Source organism: Mustela lutreola, chromosome 16, assembly GCF_030435805.1.
Source record: "Mustela lutreola isolate mMusLut2 chromosome 16, mMusLut2.pri, whole genome shotgun sequence".
Lineage (NCBI taxonomy): Eukaryota > Metazoa > Chordata > Mammalia > Carnivora > Mustelidae > Mustela > Mustela lutreola.
The window spans coordinates 42214853-42237337 of record NC_081305.1 but is presented as its reverse complement, the minus strand read 5'-3'; the positions used below and the strand labels follow the sequence as shown (position 1 = coordinate 42237337).

At 38.0% G+C, this 22485-nt stretch overlaps 1 protein-coding gene across 1 annotated transcript; it reads left to right on the top strand.

Moving 5' to 3' along the window:
- The first annotated feature begins 5905 nt into the window (after window positions 1-5905).
- Window positions 5906-7217, top strand: LOC131817360 (protein FAM187B-like). The gene has a single exon (XM_059150613.1). The coding sequence runs from the start codon at window positions 6501-6503 to the stop codon at window positions 7215-7217; it is 717 nt and encodes a 238-aa protein (XP_059006596.1). The 5' UTR covers window positions 5906-6500.
- The last annotated feature ends 15268 nt before the right edge of the window (window positions 7218-22485 follow it).

The window sequence follows — 22485 nt, the reverse complement described above, 5'->3', positions numbered from 1 at the left end:
TCAATCTAGTCAAAGGTCTGTCAATTTTGTTGATATTAAAAAAAAAAAACTTATGATTTTGTTATTTTTCTTTTTTTCCCTATTCTCTATTTTATTTGTCTCTGGTCTACTCTTCATTATTTCCTTCCTTTTGCTAGTTGTGAGTTCAGTTTTGTCTTCTTTTTCTAGTTCCTTAAGGTATGATGTCAGGTAACTAATTTAAGATTTTTAAAAATATAGGCATTAAAAGCTATAAATTACTCTCTGCTGCATCCTACAAGTTTTGGTATATTGCATTTTCATTTATCTCTAAGTATTTTCTAATTCTCCTTGTGATTTTTTGACTCATTGTTTAAGAATGTTTAATTTCCACAGTTGTAAATTTTCTGTTTCTTCTGTTATTGATTTCTTACATAATTGCACTGTGATCAGAGAAGACAGTTTGATTCATATCTATTTTTTTAAATCTACTGAGACTTAGTTGATGGCCTAACACATGGTATATTCTGGAAAATGTCTCATGTGCACTTGTATTTTCTTGTTGGGTAGAGTGTTTTGTATATTTCTATCAGGGCTGGTTGCTTTATTGTATTGTTCAAGTCTTTCATTTCCTTACTTACTACATGTTTGTTCTATCCATTGTTGAAAGTAGAATATTGAAGTTTCCAACCGTTATTGTTGAACTACCTATTTATTTGTGCAACTCTATCCACATTTTGAGGGTCTTTTTATAGGTGTATAAATATATTGGTTATAGCTTCTTGCTCTGTTGAAAATTTATTAATAACTACTGTCCTTCATAAACAGACATTTCTGCAAAGGAGACATCCAGGTGGCCAACAGACACATGAAAAAGTACTCCATATTACTTGACATCAGGGAACTACAAATCAAAGCCACAATGAGATACCACGTCACACCAGTCAGAATGGCTAAAATTAACAAGTCAGGAAATGACAGATGCTGGCGAGGATGCAGAGAAAGGGGAACCTTCCTACACTGTTGGTGGGAATGCAAGCTGGTGCAACTACTCTGGAAAACAGCATGGAGGTTCCTCAAAAAGGTGAAAATAGAGCTACCCTATGACCCAGCAATTGCATTACTGGGTATTTACCCTAAAGATACAAATGGAGTGATCCAAAGGGGCACAGGTACCGGAATGTTTATAGCAGCAATGTCTGTGATAGCCGAACTATGGAAAGAACCTAGATGTCCATCAACAGATAAATGGATAAAGAAGAAGTGGTATATATATATATATATATATATATGTATATATTGGTATATATATACCAATACATATATATATACCTATATATATATACCAAATATAATAATAATAATGTATTATTATTAATTATATATATATATATATATATATATATATATATATATATAGGAATACTATGCAGCCATCAAAAGAAATGAAATCTTGCCATTTGCAACAATGTAGATGGAACTAGAGGGTATTATGCCAAGCAAAATAAGTCAATCAGAGAAAGACAATTATCACATGATCTCCCTGATATGAAGAATTTGAGAGGCAACATGGGAGGTTTGTGGGGTAGGTAAGGAAAAATGAAACAAGATGGGATTGGGAGGGAGACAAACCATAAGAGACTCTTAATCTCACAAAACAAACTGAGGGTTGCCAGGAGGAGGCAGGTAGGGAGAGGGTGGTTGAGTTATGGACACTGGAGAAGGTATGTGCTATGGTAAGTGCTCTGAAGTGTGCAAACCTGGCAATTCACAGACCTGTACCCCTGGGGCTAATAATACATTATATGTTAATAAAAAATAAACAATTAATTAAAAAAATAAATACTGTCGTTCCTTGTCTCTTGAAACTGATTTCAGTTGAAAGTCTATTTGTCTGATATTAGCATAGCCATTCCAACTCTCTTTTGTTACTATTTGAATGGAATATCCTTTTCTATACTTTCACTTACAACTTACTTGTGTCTTTGAATCTAAAGTGAGTCTCTTGTAGACAGCCTATAGTTGGATCATATTTTCCTTATCTAGTCTGCCAATCTCTGTCTTTTGATTTAAAGAAATTACTGATAAGGAAGGACTTATATTTGCCACTTCGCTGTTTATTTTCTGTATGCCTTATAGCTTTTTTTGGCTCCTCATTTACCCCATGACTACCTTCTGTGTTTAGCTATGTTTTTAGAATAAAATGTTTGATTTCCTTCTCATTTCCTATTGTATGTGTTCTATGGTAATCTTATTTGTGGTAATCCTGGGAATTGCATTACACATAAAACCCCCTAGAGTTATAACACTTTGGTTTGAATTTATACCAGTCTAACATCAATATCATATAAAAACTCTGCTCCTGTCCATCTCTATCACCTCCTTTCCGTTATTGGTATATCAAACTGCACTTTATGTACTGTTTTCCCAATAGCAAAGAGTAATAATTATTTTTATGGATTTTCTTATAAGTCATGTAGACCATTAAAAGTGGAATTATAATTATAACTATTATAATTAGCATTATAAAATGCTAGCTTTTATAATTGTCCATATATTTACCTCTGCTGGAGATCTTTATTTCTTCTCATGGCTTATGGTTACTGTTAAGCATCCTTTCAGGGTGCCTGGGTGGCTCAATGGGTTAAGCTTCTGCTTTCGGCTCAGGTCATGATCTCAGGGTCCTGGGATCGAGCCCCACATCAGGCTCTCTGCTGAGCAGAGAGCATTCTCTTCTACATCTCTCTGCTGAGCAGAGAGCCTGCTTCCTCCCCTGTCTCTCTGCTACTTGTGATCTCTCTCTCTCTGTGTCAAATAAATAAATAAAATATATTTTTTAAAAAAACACCCTTTCATTTCAATTTCTTTCAGGGCAGATCTAGTGGCAACAAACTAACTCTCAGCTTTTGCTTATCTGGGTGTATTTTAATTCTAATTGTTGGAGGACACTTTTGCTAATTATAGAATTCCTGGTCGTATTTTTTTTTTTTCTTTCAGCACTTTGAAAATTTCAACCTGTTACCTTCTGGCCTCCAGGGTTTCTGATGGGGAATCTGCCCAGTCTCTTACTGGAGAAACCCTTATGTAACAAGAAGCTTCTCTCCCTGCTTTCAAGTTTGTCTTTTTGGCTTTTACCAGTTTGATTACAGTATGTATTTGTGTGGATCTTTTGGGGTGAATTCTGTCGAAGTTCAGTGAGCTTCTGTGATTTTTAGATTCTTTCATAAAATTTAGGAAGTCTCTGGCCAATATTTCTTCAAATGTAATTTTGTAACAGCTCTCTCTCTCTCTTCTTCGGGGACTCTAACAATACGGATGTGGTGCAGGATCATCTTCCATAGGTCCCTTACGTTCGTTCTGTTCACTCTTCAGTCTCCTTTCCCTTCTGTTCCTCAGACTCAGTAATTTCAGTTACCTTCTTCAAGTTCACTGTTTGTGTCTTCTGTCTCCTCACATCTGTTCTGAATTGCTTGAATGAATTTTTCATCTCAGTAGTTGTATTTTTCAGCTCTGGAATTTCTGTTTGGTTCTTTTTTATATTTTCTACATTTCTGGTGATATTTTCATTCTGTTCACGCATCATTTTCCAGTCTCTCTCCATATCTTCTCAAGCTCCTTGAGCATTTTAAGACTTTAAGTCTTTGTCTGGTATGTCTACCACCTGAGCTTCCTTGGGGATATTTTTCCTTTGAATGAGCCATACTTTTCTGTTTCTTTATACTTTATGATTTTTTTGTTGTTGTCAAAAACAGACATTTGAATCTTATAATGTGGTAACTCTGGAAATCATAATTCCCCTCCCCTCCCCAGGGCTTACTAGCAGTATTTGTTTTTGTAAGGTAACTCTATGCTGGGGGTCTGCCTGAGGTGCACACTTAGGGTTCATCTCAGAGCTCTTCTGAGTTTGCATTTTTCCATGGGCTCATGTGATGAAGTTTCCCTACATTATGTATGGTTGCTTACAAATTTCCTAATCCCTAAATGTCTGGCTTCCCAAAGGGGGGAAAGTGGGAGAAAACCCAGAGGCTGTCCCTTTAAAGCTCCTGGGAGCTGCTTCAGCCAATGAGGGTCAAACCAATGGTGGTCTGCTTCTGTGACTGCACTTCTGTGATCAGAGGTAGTAATATGCAACCAGAATATAGAACCCCGATATTTAGAGGACAAGGTCCTTCTTATGCATTCCCCAATAACAACACTGGGTGATCACTTTATTTACAAAATCTCATCAAATCTTCAAAAGTGCCCTTTGGAGCCAGTACTATTAAAACCCCTATTTTGAAAATGAGGAAACCAGTTCCCAAAGAGAAAGCCATTTGATCAGAATTCCATTGCAGGAAGAGACTTCACTGCAGTTCTTTAAATGTCTGAGAAAGAGGAAAAAACAGCCTCGGATAGCTGGGAGAGGACCTGACACTAATAACAGTGTCGGTGTTCCTAGAAGCTAGCCTAGAACTTACATCTAGATCATGTTATGTTGTCAAACATAAACAATTCCACAGCACAACAACATCACACAAAGCCTCTCTGTGACTATTGTGAACCAAGAAAAGATGAGATCAATCTATAATCATGCCTGAAAAGACAAGACAAGAACATGGTCCAACCCACAAAATACCAAACGTTCTCCTCTCCCAAGTCCCATGACTACTGTCTTAGCTTCACCACATTCTTCTCAGCTTCTAGATAACGTAGAATTACTCTCACCAAACAAGCATTCTCTTCTACATCTCTCCTGTATACAAAGCCCTGATTTTGTTTGTCTTCAATGATTTCTGTAGTCAGAGAAGGTCACACCTCCCCAGTCCTAGAGACACAATCTGATTGTTAAGCCAATCATGGAAATTCTATTTTCTCTTGGAGATTGATGTGGGTCTGTACACGGGACCTAATCCTGGCCAATGAGACTTTAGGATATCTGATGGGATAATTTTGGAAATGATCTCAACTTTATGATATAAAAGAACACTCCTCGTAGTAAACATCAATGCAGTAATCATTACCGATCTCCTTTTGCCAAAGGTTTCCTGGGCATGTAGAATTCTGTTTCCTTTGTTGGGTTGGTAGATTGGTGGTAGTGCCCTGTAACTGTTTCTGGCCAGTGGTTTGTGAGCAAGTGACAACTGTCATTTAAGGCCAGAGCATTTAATGGTAGACACGAAATCCTACAGATCTCTCTTTCTTCCTCCTCTGGCATGAAACTAGAAATGTTGGAGATGACTTTGCTCCATTATCCTGGTTCCCTGCGTGATTATAATGCCAACCCACCATGAACAAGGAGCTTGAGTGAGAAATAAACATTTGTTTTTGCAAGTCATTGAGATTTGGGGTAATTTGCTATAGAAGCAAATAGACTACCTTGAATGATACAGAAATCAGTGTCCCGAGTGACATGCTGCTGTAACCAAAAATAAAAATGCATGGCATTGGCTTTGACACAGAGCAAAGGGAACAGGAAAATGTCTTTGAAAGCAGCAGGATGGAGACTGTTGCTTGAGATACTTTTAAAGGCAAAATAATATACTTCATGAACTTGCAGCTTTGAGGGAAACAGTTGGAATACAGAATAGGAGTGAAAATTCACTAAATTGGCCAAAAATTGGGAAGGCCTTTGAGAGACAAAATCCAATGAGCACTCAGATTCTGCCAAGGATAAAACCAAGGGTACAGCCCAAATTAAATCATTATTAACCATTGTTAAAATCTCTGAATGAATTAAGATACTCCTGGAAAATCCTTAAGATACTCCCAGGTAGGCAAAAGGGCTCAGTGAGAGAGAGATGGAGAATATGGCTCTCCACAGATGCCTGATACAGTGTTTCTGCAATGACAGAGAAAGAGAGAGGGAGAGAGATGGGGAACATCTTTTTTTTTTTTTTTTTAAGATTTTATTTATTTGAGAGAGAGAGAGAGAGCATGAAAGGGGCAAGGGGCAGAGGGAGAAGCCTGCTCCCCGATGAGCAGAGGGCCTGATGTGGGACTTGGTCCTGGGACTCCAGGATCATGACCTGAGCCGAAGGCAGTCGCTTAACCAACTGAGCCACCCAGGTGCCTGATGGGGAACATCTTCAGCCAAACTGCGGATGTGGGTTTTTGCAATGGAGTTGGCTGGAGGCTTTTAAGAATCCTTAGATCCCAAACTTTGGAAGGCAGGAAGAAGGCCAAAAACACTGCTCATGAGGGGAGAAGGACACCTCTCTCAATGCCACCTCAGATGCCGCCAAGGTCAGTAATGGAAAAAGAGAGATCTCCCTGGAGACGGGATACATGAGCACAGGGACCAAAGACTTAGAAAACACCTCCATCCCACCTCCATGAGCTGATCTGGTGCTATGCTAATGAAGCAGTCCTCCCCAGTTATGAGACAGGAGGACCTTGCTGTATTTCCTCAGTGGATTTTAGAGATGGTACAGACCAGTGATTTCTGTTTCTCCAGAAAGTGAGGCAGGACCAGGTTTCATTCCACTCAGGGCTGAAGCCCGAGTTCTGTGGGTGACTTCATAATGCCCAGGGTGGTTCCCAGCATCCTTTTGTAGCAGGCTACCATGTTGGCCCTCCTGTGGCTGCTTAGCCTTTCTCTCCCCAGTCTGTGGGCAGAGATATTAATCAGATGTTCCTATAAGAGTCTCTGCCAGCAGGCCCTAGTCTCGGGCAATGATGTTGTCCTGCAATGTGACTACCCCCAGGCACTCTGGTACTTCTCTCCCATTCTGGGGGAAGATCCCTTCCTGATCTCCTCTGTGCCAAACATAAAGAAACTTCCTGGGGGCAGCCTTCAACTGACCAACCCTCAGCCCTCCCAGACAGGCCTCTATCACTGCCAGGACAGTGACAATGCCCTTGTGGTAGAGTACGAGATTGACTTCCAAGATGTCAGCACCCTGCACATCACCCACAAAGGCCTGGGCCAGAAGCCCCTGCAGAACGAGACCCTGAGTCTGGGTGGTCGTGTGCTCGTCTTCACCCACTGGGAACCCTGGCAGGACTGTAACCGCTGCGGGGAGCCCGGGGAGCGGAAGCGGCTGGGCTACTGCTACATAGAGGAGCCCCAGGAAAAAGCCATGCCGTGCTGGCTCTACCTGAGAGGGGAGAAGACGCACTCCAGCCGTCTGCGGACTGAACTGCAGGTGGAAGCCTGTCTTGCACCCTGCGACCATGTCAAGGAAACCAACCAGCCATACTTCATCTTTGACATTTACCCATTGGGCAAGTTGACCAACAACATGTGGCTTACCTGCCCCTTGGCCTCCATCTACAGGTGATGGGACCAGGGCATCAGCCCTGCCTTTGACCCTCGCCTAGGCTCTGTCTCCTGTGCCCCCCTGGGGCAGGGGGTCGCCTTCCAAAGGAAATGCAGGCTCTGTCTCCCAGCCCATAAGCATTCATGGTCAATCTGTCCAGGAAGGGGTCTCTTCACTGGCTTGTCCAGAGGTTCATTCAGTAGGAACTGCTTGTGTCTATTCCGAGCCGGACCGTGGGCAGGTGGTGCTGGGGACATATCGGGGACTGGAAAGGTTGAGCCTCTGCCCTCCTAGGCACCTGATATTCAGGAGTGACCAAATGTAAAACCTTGGCTTTGGCCATCCATGTCAACATCATCACTAGTGTTGTTTCTGTGTCCTCACTGGACTCTGACAGATACAATTTGTCCGTCCTTGCACCGATGTCACAGCATTTTTATTACTATACCTTTATAAAAAGTCATATCTGATAGTATAGATTTTCCAGCTTTGTTCTTCAGGATTGTCTTGATTATTCTTGGCCTTTTGTATAAATATTCTGGAATCAGCTTGTAGTTTCCATACCCCCCAAATCCTATTTTTTAATAAATTGGAACTTCGTTGACTCTAAAGCTAAATTTGGGTAGAATCAATATATTACAATATGAAGATTTCTAATCGATGAACATCATAAATATTCCCATAAGGTAAGCTTTGTTTAATTTCTCCCAGTAATGCACAGTTATTAATATAGAGATCGTATGTATATTTTATAATATATATTCCTGAGTAATTGATTTTTCACGTTATTACAAATTGTGTCTTTTTTATGGCTATTTTGCATGGTTTAATAAGTTGGTACATGAAATAAAATAATCCAAGGTTATAAACAGTGTTTTGACTATTGACAAAATTTTAATATACCTGATATTAAAATCCGATTCAAGCTATAGATATATAAATACCACACACACATAATATATATTATACATAGTATTATAATAAAATATGTTATTATATTATATGTTATATATTATATTATGTTGTACACCTGAAACTAATATAATGTTACATTCTATTAGTAATTTGACATTTTGACTTTAACATTCAACATAATTTGACAAAATGACTTTAACATTTCAAGTAATGGAAATATGGCCTTATATACATTTCAGGTGTACAATGTAATGATTCAAGATTTCTATACACTGTGAAATAACCACAATAAGTCTAATTACCATCCATCACTGTACAAAATTACAAAAAAAATTTTCTTGTCGTAAGAGCTTTCAAGATTTACTCTTTTAAAAGCTTTCAAATATGCAACAAAATATTATTGACCTTTGTCAGCATATTATGCATTACATCTCCCATTTATTTATTTTATAACTGGAAGTTTGTACCCCTTGACTCCCTTCACCCACTCCACCCACCCCTCAACTTTCCTCCCCTCTGCCAACCAACCATTTGTTCTTCATATCTATTTTGTTTGTTCATTTGCTTAGTTTTTTATCTTATTTTTATTTTTTTTAAAGATTGTATTCATTTATTTGACAGATAGAGAGCGATCACAAGTAGGCAGAGAGGCCGGCAGAGGAAGTGGGGGGGGGGAGCAGGCTCCCTGCTGAGCAGAGACACCACCCCCCCAATGTGGGGCTCGATCCCAGGACCCTGAGATCATGACCTGAACCGAAGGCAGAGGCTTAACCCACTGAGCCACCCAGGTGCCCATTGCTTAGTTTTTTAAATTCCATGTATAAGTGGAATCATATGGTACTGGTCTTTCTGTCTGATTTATTTCACCTGGCATAATTCCCTTTAGGTCCACCCATAGTGTCGCAAATGGCAAGATTTCATTCTTTTTTAATGGCTGATAGTAGTCTGCTGTGCATATACACTATGTCTTCTTTATCCATTCATCCACTAATGAGTCTTTAGGTTGTTTCTGTATCTTGGCCATTGTAAATAAAGCTGCAGTGATGTAAGGATACATATATCTTTTCAAATTAGTGTTTTCATTTCCTTCAAATAAGTTCCCGGGGTGGAACTGCTGGTTCACATGGTAGCTCTATTTTTAATTTTTTTGATGAATCTTCATACTGTTTTCCATTGTGGCTGCACCGGTTTGCATTCCTACCAACAGTTCTCAAGGGTTGCTTTCTCTGTATGTTCTCACTACCGTGTACCTCTTCTTATCTTTTAAATAATAACCATTCTAACAGGTGTAATGTGATATCTGATTGTGGGTTGGATTTGAATTTTCCTGATGATGAGTGATGTTGAGGCTCTGCCTGCTCATGTGCCTGTTGGCCATATGTATGTCTTCTTTGGAAAAGGTCTATTCAGATGCTCTGTCCAGTTTTAAATTGGGTTATTTGGGGTTTTATTGTTTGGGTTTTGGGGGTTTTTTGTTTGGGTTTTTGGGTTTGGGGTTTTTGTTGTTGTTTTTGTTTGTTTTTGCTATTGTTATTGAGTTGCATAAGTTCTTTATATATTTTGGATATTAACCCCTTATTGGAAAAATATTTTTCAAATATTTTCTCCTATTCCATAGGTTGCCTTTTCATCTTGTTGATGGTTTTCTTTGCTGTATAGAGCATTTTAGCTTAATGTAGTCCCACTTGTTTATTTTTACTTTTGTTGCCTTTTGCTTTTGGAGTCAAATCCAAAGATTTGTTGCTGAGACCAATGTCAAAGAGCTAGATGCCTATATTTTCTTCCAGGAGTTTTATGGTTTCAGGTCCTATACTTGGGTCTTTAATCCATTTGAGTTAATTTTTGTGTATCATGTAACATGGAGGTCTACCTTCCTTCTTTTGCATGTAGCTGTCCAGTTTTTTCCAACAATATTTATTAAAGAGACTGTTCTTTCCTCATTTTCTATTCCTTTTTTAAGTTTTTTTTAAATTTTGATGAAGTCCAGTTTATCAGCTCCTCCCCCCCTTTTTTAAGACTTCATTTATTTATTTGATAGAAAGAGAGAGCACAAGCAGGGGGAGCTGTAGGCAGAGGGAGAGGGAGAAGCAGACTCCTCACCGAGCAAGAAGCCCAATGCAGGGATGGATCTCAGGGCCCTGGGACCATGATCTGAACCGAAAGCAAATGTCTAACTGACTGAAACACTCAGGCACCCCTCCTTATTATATATTCTTGATCCTTTGTCATAAATTGATTAACCATATACATGTGAGTTTATTTCTGGGCTATAGATTGCTTTGGGTAATATGGACATTTTAAGAATATAAATTCTTCTAATCCATGAGCATAGAATATCTTTCTGTTTTTTGGTGTCTCCTTCAATTTCTTTCATCGGTGACTTATAGTTTTCAGTGTAGAAGTTTTTCACCTCCTAGGTTAAATTTATTCCTAGATATTTTCTTTTTGATGCACATGTAAGTAGGGTCATCTTCTTAATTTCTCCAATAATAGTTAATGTATAGAAAGGCAACTGATTCTTGTACAATGATTTCGTACCTGACAACTTTACTGGATTTGTTTATTTTAACAGTTTTTTGGTGGAATACTTAGGGTTTTGTATATATAAAACCATATTATCCACAAACCATGATAGTTTTACCTCTTCCTTTCCAAGTTGGATGTCTTCTTTCTTTTTCTTGTCTAATTGCTTTGTCTAGGATTTCCAGTACTATGTTGAATAAAAGTGGGGAGAGTGGGCATCTTTGTCTTTTTCCTGATCTTAGAGGAAAAGCTTTCAGCTTTTCACCATTGAGTATAATGTTAACTGTAGGTATCTCATATATGGTCTTTGTTATGTTGAGGTACATTCCCTCTATTCACATTTTGAGAATTTTTATCACAAATGGATGTTGAATTTTGTCAAATGCTTTTTCTGTATCTACTGAGATAATCATATGACTTTTATCCTTCATTTTGTTAATGTGGTGTTTTGCGTTAGTTGATTTGTGAATGTTGAATCATCTTTGCATCCCTAAAATAGATCTTACTCTATTATGGTTTATGATCCTTTTAATGTATTGTTGAATTTCTTGAGGATTTTTGCATCAGATTTGCATCAGATTATCCATCAGATTAGCCCGTAATTAATTTTCCCTTTCTTTCCTTTCCTTTTCTTTCCTTTCTCGTTTCCTTCCCTTCCCTCTCTCCTCCTCCTTCCTCCTCTTCCTCCCTCTTCCCCTCCCTCCCCTCATTCTTCTTCTAAAAATAAGTTTGGAAGCATTCCTTCCTCTTGAAATGTTTGTGAGAGTTTGAGACGAATAAGTATTAAATCTTCTTTGAATGTTTGGTGGAATTCACCAGAAAAACTGTCTGGTCCTGGACTTTTGGGGTTTTTTTTGGAAGTTTTAGGTTACTGATTCAATCTCCATACTAGTAACCAGTCACTGGGATTTTCTGTTTCTTTACGATCCAGTCTTGGGAGATTTTATATTTCTAGAAATTTATCTGCTTCCTCTTGGTTTTCCCATTTGTTGGCATATAATTGTACACAGTATCTCATGATCCTTTATATATAAACTTTATAGATTTATTCATTTATTTTAAAGCGAGAGAATGTGTACAAGTGGGACAAGCAGAGGGAGAGGGGCAGAGAATCTCCAGAAGACTCCACACTGGATGTGGAGCCCCATGTGGAGCTCATTCTCACAATCCTGAGATGATTACCTGAGCCAAAACCAAGAGTCAGACATTTAACCGACTATACCACCCAGGCATCCCATGATCCTTTATATTTTTGTGGTTTCAGTTGTAACTTCTCCTTTTACATTTCTGGTTTATTTATTTGAGCCCTTTCACTTTTTTTTAGTGAGTCTAGCTTAAGGTCTGTCAATTTTGGTTTATCTTTTCAAAGAATCAGCTCTTAGTTATGTTGTCCTTTCAACTGTCTGTTTAGTTTCCATTTCATTTCTTTGCTGCCGTGAACTTTATTATTTCCTTCCTTCTACTAACTTTGGATTTCATTTGGTCTTTTTCAGTACAGTTAGATTGCTTACTTGAGATTTTTCTTTTTTTCTTGAGGTAGACTTGTATCACTTGTGCACTTCCGTCTTAGAACTGCTTTTTCTATATCCCATAGATTTTGGTATGTTGTAGTCCCATTTTCTTTTGTCCCAAGGTGTTTTTGATTTTTCCTTTCATTTCTTCATTGATGCACTAATTCTTCAGTACCATGTTGTTTTATCTTTACATATTTGTGATTTTTTTCCAGTTCTCTTCTTATAATTGATCTCTAGCTTCCTACTAGCATAGTTGGAAAAGGTGCCTGATATGATTTCAGTCCTCTAATTTATTGAGACTTGCTTTGTGGCCTAACATTTAATCTATCCTAGAGAATGTTCCATGTGCACTTAAGAAGAATGTGTACTCTACTGCTTTGGATGGAATGTTCTGTTATATATCTATCAAGTCCATCTTGTCAATGTGTCATTTAATGTTGATGTTTCCTTATTGATTTTCTGTCTGGATCATCAATCCATTGATGTAAGTAGCTTATTAAAGTCCCCTACTGTTGTTTTACTGTCAGTTTCTCCCTGTTAATATTTGCTTTATATATTTAGGTGATCCTGTATTGAGTGCATTAATATTTACAGATGTTATATCTTGTTGTATTGAACTCTTTATCATTACGTAATGTCCATCTTTCTCTTTTATTGCAGTCTTTTAAAAAATATTTTATTTATTTATTTGAGAGAGAGAACACAAACATGGAGGGGAGGGCAGAGGGAGAGGGAGAACCAGACTCCCTGATGATCAGGGAGCCCGACACAGAGCTTAATCCCAGGACCTTGGGATCATGACCTGAGCTGAAGGCAGATGCTTATCCAGCTGAGCCATCCAGGTGTCATAATCTTTATTTTAAAATCTATTTTGTTTGGGGGCGCCTGGGTGGCTCAGTGGTTTAAGCCTCTGCCTTCAGCTCAGGTCATGATCTCAGGGTCCTGGGATCGAGCCCCACATTGGGCTCTCTGCTCAGCAGGGAGCCTGCTTCCCTTCCTCTCTCTCTGCCTGCCTCTCTGCTTACTTGTGATCTCTCTCTCTCTGTCAAATGAATAAATAAAAAATCTTTAAAAAAAAAAATCTATTTTGTTTGACATAGTATAGTTACCAACCTTTTGTTTGTTTGTTTTCTTTCATTTGCATGAAACATCTTTTTTATCCCCTCACTTTTAGTTTGTGTGTAACTTTACATCTGAAGTGAGTCTCTTGTAAGTAGCATATAAATGGGTCTGGATTTTCTTCTTCTTTTTAATCAATGAAGTCACTCTATGTCTTTTTTGTTGTTGTTGTTTTAGAGACAGAGAGAGAGAGAGAGAGCAGGGGAGGGGCAGAAGGAGAGAGAGAGAGAATTGTAAGCAGGCTCCACACCCAGTGCAGAACCCAGCACAGGGTTTGATCTCACAACCCTGAATCATGACCTGAGCTGAAATCAAGAGTCCAATGCTTAACTGACTGAGCCACTCAGGTACCCCCTACAACTTTCAACTGGAGAATTTAGTCCACTTAATGATTTAAAGTTATTATTGATAGATATATACTTATTCTCTTTTTGTTAATTGTTTTCTGGCTGTTTTTTTGTTTTTGTTTTTAACATTTCTAAAATCATTTTTTTAAGATTTTATTTATTTATTTGATAGAGAGAGATCACAAGTAGGCAGAGAGGCAGGCAGAGAGAGAGAGAGGAGGAAGCAGGCTCCCTGCCGAGCAGAGAGCCCGATGCGGGACTCGATCCCAGGACCCTGAGATCATGACCTGAGCCGAAGGCAGCGGCTTAACCCACTGAGCCACCCAGGCACCCCCAAATCATTTTTTTTGGATAATCAATGATCTTGATTTTCATTAACAGATATTATATGGGTAAAAAAGTAAAAGATTATTTCAGTGTGAAGATAAAACATAATAAATTAGATGATGACATGCAGCACCTGGGTGTGCTCAGTCAGTTAAGCATTGACCCTGAGATCATGACCTGAATCTAAGTGTCCAATGCTTAACCATCTGGCTGTTTTGTAGTTCCTCTCTGTTCCTTGCTCTCTTCCTGTGTTGTTTGATGACTTTCTTTAGTGTTATGATTAGAATCCTTTCTCATCTGTTGCGTTTTTGCTTTGTGATTACCATGAGCTTCACATATAATGGCATATATATATATATATATATATATATATATTAATCTATTTTAAGGTGATAGCAAGCTAAGTTGAAAACATTTAAAAAAAATTTTTAACATTTATTTATTTATGGACGCCTGGGTGGCTCAGTGGGTTAAAGCCTCTGCCTTCAGCTCAGGTCATGATCCCATGGTCCTGGGATTGAGCCCCGCATCAGGCTCTCTGCTCAGTGGGGAGCCTGCTTCCCTTCCTCTCTCTCTGCCTGCCTCTGCCTACTTGTGATCTCTGTCAAGTAAATAAATAAAATCTTTTAAAAAATATATTTATTTATTTATTTGAGAAAGAGAAAGCATATACAGGGAGAGAGAGAGGCAGACTCCCTGCTGAGCAGGGAGCCCGATGCAGGACTTGATCCCAGGGCACTGGGATCATGACCTGAGCTAAAAGCAGATGCTTAACCAACTGAGCCACCCAGTTGAGCACATTCTAGAATTCTGTATTTTTACTTCCATTTTATGTTTTTGATATCACATTCTACATTTTTTTATTTTTGTGTGTCCCTTAACTAATTATTATGAGTCTAGTAATTTTTGCTAATTTTATTTTTAACCTTCATACTAACTTTGTGATTAATCCACTGTGTTTTTATATATATCTTTACCAGTGAGATTTTTACTATCATTTGTTTCATGTTACTAATTAGTGCCCTTTCTTTCCAGCATAAGCACTTTTTAAAAAACATTTCTCATAAGGCTGGTTTAGTGGCAATGAACTTCTTTAACTTCTGCTTTTCTGGAAAACTCTTTTTTTCTCTCCTTCAGTTCTAAATGATAACATTTAGAGTATTCTTGGTTGGAAGTTTTTTCATTTCAGCATTTTGAATATATTACACCACTCTCTTCTGTCCTGCAATATTTCTGCTGAAAAATCTGCTGATAGTCTTATGGGGGGGAGCCTTGTATTTACACAGGTTGTTTTTTCTCACTGCTTTTAAGATTCTCTCTTTAACTTTTGAAATTTTTGTTATAAATGTGTCTTCGTATGGATCTCTTTGAGGTCGTCTTTTTTTGGAACTTTCTGGGATTCCTGGACCTGGTTGAATGTTCAAGGAAGTTTTCAGCCATTGTTTTCTTCAAATAAGTTTTCTTCTCTCTTCTCTCTCTCTTCTCCTTCTGAGACTCCTATAATGTGAATGTTATTCTGTTTGATATTATCTTATAGGTTCCTTAAACTATCTTTACTTTTCAAAATTCTTTTATTCTTTTTGCTGCTCTGTGTGAGTTCCCCTGCCCTGTCTTCCAAATCACTGACTCTTTCTTCTGTTTTATCTAATCTGCTGTTGAATCTTTCTAACCCGCTAGTGTATTTTCAGCTCAGTTATTGTTTACAGTTCTGTGGCTTCTGTTTGGTACTTTCTCAGATTTTATTTATTATTAATTTTTGGTTGAAGTTCTCACTATGTTCACCCATTCTTCTGAGTATCTTTATGCCATTACTCTGAGCACTTACTCTATCAGTTATATCAATTATCTCCATTTTCTTTTTTTTTTTTTTCCTGAAGTTTTATCTTGTTCCTTCATTTGGAAAAATCTCTTCTGTTTTCACATCTTGCTAACCTATCTGTGTTTGTATCTAAGTATTAGGTGAAACAGCTACATCTCCCAGTCTTGAAAAAATGACCTTGTGTAGGAGATGAACCTTTACCATTCAACCCTGTCCTAGTTCTTGGTTTTCTCTCATACCTTTGTGATTTTCCAAGCAATCTGCCTTATTCTCAGTATGTCCCAGTTGTTGAGGGTGTGCCAAGACCTGTCAGAGTGTCAAAGGGAGGAATTTCAGTCAGTGCCTAGTTTCTGGCTGATTGGAAAACGGACCCTCTGGCAATAGCTTTTAAATTAGGCAAATTTATATCATCCTATGGGGCTGCAATTGTAAATCCTGCTGACCTCTAGACTAGGTGATCTACAGGTGTCCCTTGTGTGAGAGTAGTGAAAATTGGGGCTCCAGGTGAGTATATAATCTCCTTTCCTAGAGGTAATAGTGAACTGTAATGAGACCAAGGGAGAGCACATAGTTGGTGTCACTTGGCCTACATTCCCTGAAAACCCCTTCATAGCTTCTATATGTGTGGCGGACTAGAAGCCTGGCCCTCAGGCTAAAACTCTAGGATGAGTAAATAGGTCTTTTTCACAGGAAGACTGCATTGTGTTTCAGTATGCTGTCTGTGGAGTGCCCTGGAGATAGTAGGCTGCCAAGAACTGTCTCTCCCAATTGTTTCAGTCCCCTGAGACCCAGAAACACACACACACACACACACACACACACACACACCCCACACACCCCCCCCCCCCTAACCAGCCATCAGGACTAGGCAATCAAGGGGAATCCCTTGTGTCAACTGTGTGTAGCTGCTAGCTTTCATGAGGCAGGTGGAGTGCAGAGGGCGGGGAGCACCCATCAGGGTTGCAGAGTGCCTGTTACCTTTGGAGGAGCAGCTAGAGAGAAAAATTGTATCTTTTAAATTTCATCTTCTAATTGTTTGTTGTTGGTCTATAAAAATATATTTGGCATTTAAAAATATATATATTTTGTCAGAGAGAGAGTGCATAAGCAGGGGAAGCAGCAGGCAGATGAAGAAGCAGTTTCCCTGCTGAGCAAGGAGCCCAATGCAGGACTCCATCCCAGGACTCTGGGATCATGACTTAAGCTGAAGGCAGATGCTTAACCAACTGACTTTGTATCAAATTGTTTTGCTAAATTCACTTATCTCCAGTAAAATGCTGAGTGGATAACCTTATGGGAGACATGCTATGTTGTTCTTAATATTTTACTAGTAAATATAATACTTCTATAGGTTTTTAGTAGAAAAACTATCAGATTAACAAAATTCCGTTTTATTCCTAGTTTTCCAAAAGTTTTGACCCATGAATGAGTGTTGAATTTTATCAAATGCATTTTCTGCATCTACTGAGATGATAATATGGTTTTTCTCCTTTATTATGTTAATATGGTGTATCACATTTATTGTATTCATATTAAACCCAACCCCACCTTCCTGGGATAAACCCAATGTAATCATATTTATTCTTTTTGTTTATCATTGGAGGAAATTTGTTAATATTTTGTTTAGGATATTGTGCCCTTGTTCATGAAAGAGATTGGCCTGATATTTTCCTTAGTTGTAATAACCTTATATGGTTTTGGTATTAAGGTGATGCAGGCCTCACAGAAGTTTGGAAGTGTTTCATCTTTTTATATTTCTGGAAAGATTTTGAAATATTGATGCCATTTCTTAATTGTTAAGAAATTTTTGGAAGAATTCAGTGGTAAAGTTTTTTGTCATTATACATTTTTTTGTATATAGATTTTAAATTACAGATTCAATTTCTTTCATCGTAAATATGGAACAGTTCAGATTTTTTTCTTGTGCCAGTGCTAATAAGCTTTTCAATAAATGTGTCCATTTTTTAAAAAAGATTTTATTTACCTCTTCAAGACAGAGAGAAAGAGAGAGAGAGCAAGAATGAGCACAAGCAGGATGAAGGGCATAGGGAGAAGCAGACTCCCCACTGAGCAGGGAGCCCGATGTAGGACTGGATCCCTGGACATGGGATCATGACCCAGACAAAGGTAGAAACTCAACAAACTGAGCCACCCAGGCACCCATGAATTTTTATAAGTTTTGGTCAAAAGTTGTTTTCAATACCATCCGATTATCTTTTTATGCCTGTAAGATATATAGTAATATCTCTTTTCTCATTGCTAGTATTTGTTGTTTAGGCCTTCTTCCTGCTTTTTTCCTTGATTCGTCTTGTTAGGGCTTTATCAGTCTCATTCCTCTTTTAAAGAACCAGCTTTTCATTTATTAGTTTTGTTTATTATAGTTTTGTTTTCTAATTGATTACTGGTATTTGAGATACTTGCTTAGATCTCTAGTTTTTATCCTTTCCCTCCCCCATCAAAATATGTATTTAGGCTGGAAATTTCCCCCCTAAGTAAAACTTACTTGCATCCTACAAGTTTTGATGTTAAATATCTTCTGTCAGTTAAAAATACTTATATTTTCAATTGCGGTTTCTCTTTTGATCCATTAGTTATTTAAACATTTCACTGTGTAAGTATCAAACATCTAGTGATGTTCTTGTTATCTTATTGTCATTTGTGTCTAACTTAATTCTGCTGACCTAGAATGTGATTCTCTTCCTTTAACATTTATTGAGATTTGTTTTATGACCTAGAACCTGGTTACTTTTGGCAAATATTTCATATGAATATGAAAAGAAAGCATGCTCTGAAGTTGAGCACAGTGTTCTATATATATACGGTCAAATTTATATCATATAGCTCAAATCTTCTATATCTTTACTAAATTTTTTTGACTGTTACATTGTGGATTTTTTCATTTTAAAATTTAGTTACTATAAGGTTTTGCTTTATATATTTTTAGGTTCACACAAACTTAAGATCATTATAACTTCCTATTAGAGTAAACCATCTTATAAAATGTTTCCTGTAATCTCTATTAATACTTTCAGCCTTTGTATCTACTTTCTGTTACCAGTATAGCTACTACACCAGTTTTCTTTTATTTAGTGTTTGAATGCTATTTTCCCATGTCTTTACTTTCAACTTTTATCTTTTACTTAAGATGAATCTCTTAAAAAGTATGTATTTAGATTTTTGTTTTGGTATTCAGTCTGAATATCTTTGCCTTTTATTTTTTCTAAGGATTTTATTTATTTATTTGATAGAGACATAGTGAGAAAGGGAATACAAGCAGAGGGAGTGGGAGAGGGAGGAGCAGGGTCCCCACTGAGCAGAGAGCCTGAGGTGGGGCTCGATCCCAGGACGCTGGGATCATGACCTGAGCTGAAGGCATACGCTTAATGACTGAGCCACCCAGGTGCCCCTAAAATCTTTGCCTTTTAATTGTAGTATTTAGTTCATTTACATTTAATGTAACTACTGATACAGTTGGGTTTAAGCTTATCACTGTCCTCTTTTGAGGACCCATTTTGAGTTTATTTTGGGGATGGTGTAAGAAAGTTGTCCAGTTTCATTATTTTTTTAAGTTTTTTATTTATTTGACAGAGAGAGAGAGAGAGTGCATAAGCAGGGCGAGTGGCAGGCAGAAGAATAAGACTCCTTGCATGTCCAGTTTCATTCTTTTGCATGTAACTGACTAGTTTTCCCAATACTATTTTTGAAGAATCTGTCTTTTCCCTATTGGCTATTTTTCCCTGCTTTGTTGAAGATTAATTGATCATATAATTGTGGGTTTATTTTGGAGTTTTCTTTTCTGCTCAACATAATCAAATAGGATTTGTTCCTCAGATGAAAGAGTGGTCCAATATCTGTGAATTGAAATACGTGATATATCGCATTAATTAGAGAAAGAATAAAAACCATATGATCATTTCAGTAGATGCAGAAAAAAGCATTTGACAGCATCCAACATCCATTCATGATAAAAACCCTCAAGAAAGGCCATATATGAAAAACCCATGGTGAACATCATATTCTGTAGGGAAAAATTGAGAGCTTTCCCCCTAAGGTCAGAAACAAGACAAGGATGTCCACTCTCACTACTTTTATTCAACATAGTACTGGATTCACCAAGTATATTTTTTCATCAGATATTTTTTAATTATCCCATCTCCCCCTCTATTAGCTTATTAGATATGCATTCTTTTTATTTTCTCGAGAGATTACAAAATCAATCCTCACTCATTAGAACATAATATGAATTTGTACTTGCACCATATCCTAGACAATGTAGACTTTATATAACTCTTTAGCTCCCTTTATTCCCCTTCTATCTGTTGTGCTCTTGATCAAGTATTTTTATTTTAAACCCCACAAGACATTATTTTAAAACACTCTAGATATTCATTTAATTTTACCCACATATTTACTCTTTGGTAGTTTTCATTCCTGCATTACCTTGCTTACATTTTCCTGCTGCCTGGAGAATTCTCTTTAGTACTACTTTTAGTGTGCTCTGCTGTGGTAAATCCTCTCAGTTTTTGTCTGAAAATACCTTTATTTTTGCCTCTGTCTTTTTTTTAAATTTTTTTATTTTTTATAAAATACCCTCCCCAATGTCCATAACCCCACCCCCCTCTCCCAACCCCCCTCCTCCCAGCAACCCTGAGTTTGTTTTGTGAGATTAAGAGTCACCTATGGTTTGTCTCCCTCCCAATCCCATCTTGTTTCATTTATTCTTCTCCTACCCCCTTAATCCCCCATGTTGCATCTCCACTTCCTCATATCAGGGAGATCATATGATAGTTGTCTTTCTCCGATTGACTTATTTCGCTAAGCATGACACCCTCTAGTTCCATCCATGTTGTCGCAAGTGGCAAGATTTCATTTCTTTTGATTTTGCCTCTGTCTTTAAAGGATATTTTCACTGTGGCATATAGAAGTCAACATATAGAATTCTAGCTTGGCAATCATTTCCTTTTAGTGCTTTGAAAGTGTCATTCCAAGGACGCCTGGGTGGCTCAGTTGGTTAAGCAGCTGCCTTCGACTCAGGTCATGATCCCAGCGCCTTGGGGTCAAGTCCCACATCAGGCTCCTTGCTCGGCGGGGAGCCTGCTTCTCCCTTTGCCTCTGCCTGCCATTCTGTCTGCCTGTGCTCGCTCTCTCTCCCTCTCTCTGACAAATAAATAAAATCTTTAAAAAAAAAAAAAAGAAGGAACGTGTCATTCCATTGTCTTCTAGCTTCCATAATTTATTTGAATATTGCTTTATTTATTTTTTAAGATTTACTTATTTGTTTTAGAGAGAGAGAGAAAGAGAAAGAGAGAGCACTCAAGGGGAGGGGCAGAGGGAGAGGGAGAGAAGCAGACTCTCTGCAGAGTGCAGAGTCTGGTGTGGGGCTCAATCCTATGACCCTGGGATCATGACCTGAGCTAAAACCTAACAGACTGAGCCACCCAGGCACCCCCATCATTTCTTTTTAAAAGTCAATGTAGGATCATGATCTCAGGTCTTGATTTCAGGGTGATAAGTTCAAGCTCTGCATTGGGCTCCATGCTGGGTGTGGAGTCTACTTAATAATCATAATGATGATGATGATAATAATTTTTAAAAGTCAGTGTAGGGTCTTATGATTGTTACTTTGAAAACATGTATCTTTTTCCTCTCTGGCCATTTTTATTATTTCCTCTTTGGTTTGTAGCAGCATTTTCCTATAAAATGCCTAGGTATGGCTTCATTTATATTTATCCTGCACAGGTTTTGAAGGCCATCTTGAATTTGTTGCTTAATGTCTTTCATCAGTTTTGGAAAGTTTTCATTCTGTATCTTAAAATATTACTGATGTTCCTGTCTCTCCTTTGCTTCTAAGTCTCCATTTACATGAATGGTAGAACTTTTCCCCATATCTTATATGTCTCTTACACTCTTTTCTATATTATCTTATCTTTTCTTTTTTTGCATGCTTCAGTATAGATATTTTTCTGTGTGCCCATCTTTCTTTTCCTTGATCCTCTTTTCTGTTGTGTCTAATAGCTTGCTCCCCTTTCTAGTGAATTCTCAATTTCAGAAATTTTATTTTTTAGTTCTAATATTTCCATTTGATTCTTCTATATAGGTTTAAAATCCTCATCTTAATTAGTCATATTAATCACAGTTACCTTAGAGTCTGTAGTTGCTGTTAGCAAGAGTATTAGTATGATATTGACTTCTCAATTGTAGCAGTAAGCAGAAACCTCACCCACGCTATTTAAAGTATAGCAGGGAATCTGGATTCTCTCACGCAAACTCTCGGATTTTACATGTTGGTCACTGATTTAAATATTCTAAAAACATCCTAGAGAGACCAGTGAAAACATTTATCCAGGCTGGACCCAGCCAATTTGTTGCTTCTCATCTAGAAGATATGAAAATCGGAAGTGGGATATTGCACAGGGTCCCCATAGCCCTGTTTACCTGTTTAGAAAAGAGCCCTGGATAGAGGGGAGAGAGGGAGGGAGGCAGATGGAGGGGAGGCATCAGAAGTATAGATGTTAATATGTTTCAGGTAGAGGGACTTTATAAGGTCCTGGGAAGCAGACAAACACTCCAGATGGGTTTAATAGATGTGAGGACAGAGGGGATGTGTGGCCCACTCCTGGGGTGAAGGTGGCAGCAAAAGGCCATAGAAGAAGTTCCAGAGCCTAAGCATAGAGCTTATCCCAAACACAGCCTGTAGAGGTCCCCACATGGGACAGGGACAAGAC

Bases quoted from the DNA above. Each gene is read 5' to 3' on its own strand.
- LOC131817360 (XM_059150613.1), top strand. From the start codon at position 6,501: ATGTTGGCCCTCCTGTGGCTGCTTAGCCTTTCTCTCCCCAGTCTGTGG.